The following is a 4,281-nucleotide window of genomic DNA, read 5'->3' as shown; positions in this document are numbered from 1 at the left end:
TCATTTCAGAAACGTTTTAGCTATCTCTGCTGACTTAAGCTCAAAACGCCATTCAACTGACAGCCTTTGTTGTGTTTGATTGCTGGCTTGTAGCTAAGCTAGCAGTAATTTAAAAAATTCAAAAAAAGTCTCTTGTTAGCATTTTGGAGGCTACTTCAGACATTACAGAAGTCTCTTGTTAGCAACTTGGAGGCTACTTCAGACGTTACAGAAGTCTCTCGTTAGCATCTTGGAGGCTACTCCAGACATTACAGAAGTCTCTCGTTAGCATCTTATATGCTACTTGTCGCAAAGCGACGCATGCCCAACTCATATCTTCACTCGACTCACAGCGGGGAGTGACAGTTACCTTTTTGCCAGTCCCTCACTCACCCCAAACTTTCTTTCTGCTGCTCAACGCTCTTTGCAAATACAATTAAACAATTTCATTGAATTTAAGGTGTAAATTGAAATGGTTTTAAATTAGAATCCTGACCAAACTAGTAAATTGACATATTGAACATGAATTGATGCCTATTTAAGGTCTGAGCTCTGAGCCTTTTTATTCCTCGTGCCCGTGGAGATTGTCAACATGTTGCCGGTGTTGAAGTTTACATTGTGTTTGTTTGCCTGCATGCCTGAAGTATTACCGACTAATTTTATTCACAATTCTTTTAATATTCTTTGTATTCTTTTTACAAACTTTGCTTAATGTGTTGGGTGAGCTGGAGGTTGTGGTGTTTTTCTTCAGTGCTGTTTTGGTGTGTAGACTTTTTAAAACGATGTTTGGACTCCAGATGGAGGTGGATGCTTTTGTGCTGTGTGTGTGTGTGTGTCTGTGTGTGTGTGTGTGTGTGTGTGTGTGTGTGTGTGTGTGTGTGTGTGTGTGTGTGTTGTTGGTGTGGTGGCGCGCGCGACTATGAACAATCCTTCCCTTGTGGACTGAAGTGACTATGGACCTGAAACCGTGTTTCCGTGTTGAACAGTGTTATTTAAAAGGCACAAAAACCAGAGTATGTAGTATATTCTGTCTTTGTTGGCCTGCAGCTCCCCTTTAATCTGAGATTTGTTACAGACGGTGTCTCTCAGGCGGATTTGACCAGGAATGTGCTTCATGTTTCTCCCTCAGACGTCTAACCTCTGACTTCACGATCCCACTCTGGCTCTGAAAAAGTGGAAAGTTGGTGCACAAATTCATTAAAGCCTAACAAATGTAATATCAGATATGTATCTCTTTTGTTTCTTATCTGTGTGTGTGTGTGTGTGTGTGTGTGTGTGTGTGTGTGTGTGGGTTGTTGGTTGTGTGTTGTTTGTGTGTGTGTGTGTGTTTGTGTTGTGTGTGTTTGTGTGAGGGGAGGACCCCAGCACTCACACACCCCACCCTTTGATTGAATAACAATAGCCTACATAAATATATACTGTACATATTTACTGTACATGTACACACACTCAGACACACACACATGCAGGCACACAAACACACACAGTCATTAATATGAAATAAATAAATAGCCTACTTAAACAAATATGTACTGTACAGGTTTACAGACACATGCAGACACATACACACGCAGATACATTAATATGAAATAAATAAATAGCCTACATAAACAAATATATACAAAAATAGCTGTGTAGCATAAGAAAAAAAGGTAAAGTACCTTAAAATGTTCTCAATCACCGTTTGAGTTACTTTCCACCTCTGATTCTTATCATTCTCCATGAGAGGAAGAATAATTTCCAACGGACTACTACAGCTTTTAATTTGGCAGCGCAAAACACCGGAAGTACATCGCAAGTGATTATGGGTAAACAAGTTTGTTTGTTAGTCGAGGAAGCGTTAATTTGTTGTCAGTTTTGTCTTACAAACGTAGCTTGAGATCTCTCTGACTCGTACATACTGATTGAAAACAAGTTTAACTGCTACATATTATCGTAAAGTGTTAGTTTTTGTGAAAACGAGAGTCCGATTTGTGCGGGAAGTAAAACCCCGGAGTACGAAACTACGCTACCCATAATGCCCCGTTTCGGAAGAGCCAAGTCCGAATTTAAACGGCTATTGCAGCAGAGCAGTGTGTACTAGTCGTGATAACGCTTCAACAGACGAATCGTTAAGCTCGGTCGATGTTTCCCGGTGTTGTAAGACCGTTATGGAGCCACTGAACCGGGCAGTGAGAGCTTAGTTGAGCGGACTCTTCCGTTTGTGCCATGACTACGCCGGTTCTTGTCAGCTAGCGTTAGCTGCTAGGCTAAGCTAACTTGCTGCTAACGTGTGATGACTTTGAGACTGTTGTTGTTTTCAGCTCCATGAATGGATTAACTTGGCGCAGGTTATATCAGGTTATGACAGGTTAGTTGTATTATCCGAAGAAATTGAGCTGAATCACACAGAGCTGAGCTAACCGCCCAACCATGACGCTCGCGCCGAAGGAGCTGTCCAACCTGCTGAGCATCATCTCGGAGGAGGCATGCAACATTTCTTCTTTATTTGTTTTTTGAGTTGTTATTGATGCCAACTTCAAACGGAAACTTAAATTCAACAAAAACTATGTTATACTTAAACAATTGGGGGGGGATCACCAGACTCCTCCCCATACGATATCATCACGATACTTGTGCCAGATACGATATTATTGCGATTCAAAACATATTGCATAACATATTCTGCCATATTTATTGCAATGTATAACCTTTTTTCCAACTTCAAATGTTTTCGAATTTCAAATGACATCCCCAAAAGGAAACTTTGTCAACATCGGTTTTAACCCTCATGTTGTCCTTGGCCCAAGGACCTTGGGTCAAATTGACCCGTTTTCCTATATCAGTGTTCTTTTTAATTACCCAAAATAAGACGATTGATTCCACACAACGCTCTTTGGCAATGAGAAATCTCTACTTTCATTAATTTTGGGGTGTCTTATTCAATTTTATAGTATTCTAAAAAAAAATTGAAGTAGTTGTGAAATAGTATTAAGTAAAAGTTGACATATTCCAGTCTGTGATTATGCATCAACATACATTCCTTTAATTTTAGTCTAAATAATTCCTAATTTCAGCTTTTCTAACTCAAACATTAGGTATAATTTACTATAAAGGTTTTATTGACCCTAAATTCCAAAAATAACTGTAAAACTAGTTAAAAAGTTAGTCATATGTAGCGCCAAAGTGATAAAACATTGATAAAAAGCGTCAACAAAAGTGTTGATTTTCAATTTTGTCAAAATAGGACAAACTGACCAACACATAAAATATATATATATAATATATAATAATAGATCCATACTTGGGGCCTGTGTATCGATACAGTACTGCCACTGAAAATATATTGCGATACTCTGCTGCATCCATTTTTTCCCCCCGCTCCTAGCAACAATGAACTGTGTCTTACAGGCATGCACCAACACCTTCGAGGGTCTCTCCACACACTTCCATCACTACTTCGGGAAGGCGGAGCACTTTCGGGTGGGCTCGGTGCTGGTGATGCTGCTGCAGCAGCCGGACCTGCTGCCCAGCTCCCCGCAGCGGCTCACAGCCCTCTACCTGCTCTGGGAGATGTACCGCACCGAGCCGCTGGCTGCCAACCCCTTCGCCGCCGTGTTCGCACACCTGCTGAACCCCTCACCCGCTGGGGAGGAACCGGAGAAGCTGCTGTCTGGTGTGTGTGTGTCTTTTAGGTGTAGGGGGGTGTGTGTGTGTGTGTGTCTGGTAGGTAGGTGTGTGTGTGTGTAGTTGTGTGTGTCTGGTAGGTAGGTGTGTGTGTGTGTGTGTGTCTGGGTGGTGTGTGTGTGTGTCCGGTAGGTGGGTGTGTAGGTCAATCATCGCATACCCTTCACCATACCTAGAGATTGGCTTGGGGTACTTTCGAATAAAATAATCTCTTAATGCAAATCACTGCATGAAATCAAACCATGGGGGTGCTATTTTAATTCCAAAGGCAAAGGGAACTTTATCAAGATGCATAGTATCCTGATCCAATAATAACTGGCCTTTAAAAATCAAAATCTGCCTGCCTCTATGGGAATTTAACATAGGGGTGTGGATTTTTATGACCCGTTTTTTAAGGAATATGTATTAATTTATGATACATTATTCATTCATAAAGAAAATTGGTGTCCTTAAAGGGTTGGATTTTCCTGAATTCTTTTGAATTAAGGCATTAAGATCAATTTCCATAAGATGTTTTTTTATTCCTCTTTGTAATCAACTTTAGCATGGGTTTGTAAACTTATTCGAGCGACTGTATATGGCTCTAGTGGCTGTAATTCTGCACCAAGGCTGAATTTCGGGAAAGAGACTTCAGAT

General features: G+C 40.8%; 1 protein-coding gene across 1 annotated transcript in view; it reads left to right on the top strand.

Moving 5' to 3' along the window:
• cnot11 (CCR4-NOT transcription complex, subunit 11) overlaps positions 1 to 4,281 on the top strand; it is a 35,361-nt gene that overhangs the window by 1,920 nt on the left and 29,160 nt on the right. Inside the window, exons 2-3 of the mRNA XM_032511189.1 lie at positions 2,358 to 2,445; positions 3,370 to 3,634. Of these exons, the coding sequence (XP_032367080.1) occupies positions 2,392 to 2,445; positions 3,370 to 3,634 (319 nt within the window). The 5' untranslated portion in view covers positions 2,358 to 2,391. The remainder of the gene's footprint in view (positions 1 to 2,357; positions 2,446 to 3,369; positions 3,635 to 4,281) is intronic.

This window comes from Etheostoma spectabile, unplaced genomic scaffold (genome assembly GCF_008692095.1).
Source record: "Etheostoma spectabile isolate EspeVRDwgs_2016 unplaced genomic scaffold, UIUC_Espe_1.0 scaffold333, whole genome shotgun sequence".
Lineage (NCBI taxonomy): Eukaryota > Metazoa > Chordata > Actinopteri > Perciformes > Percidae > Etheostoma > Etheostoma spectabile.
The sequence above is the reverse complement of the archived record's forward strand: the minus strand, read 5'-3'. Positions and strand labels throughout refer to the sequence as shown.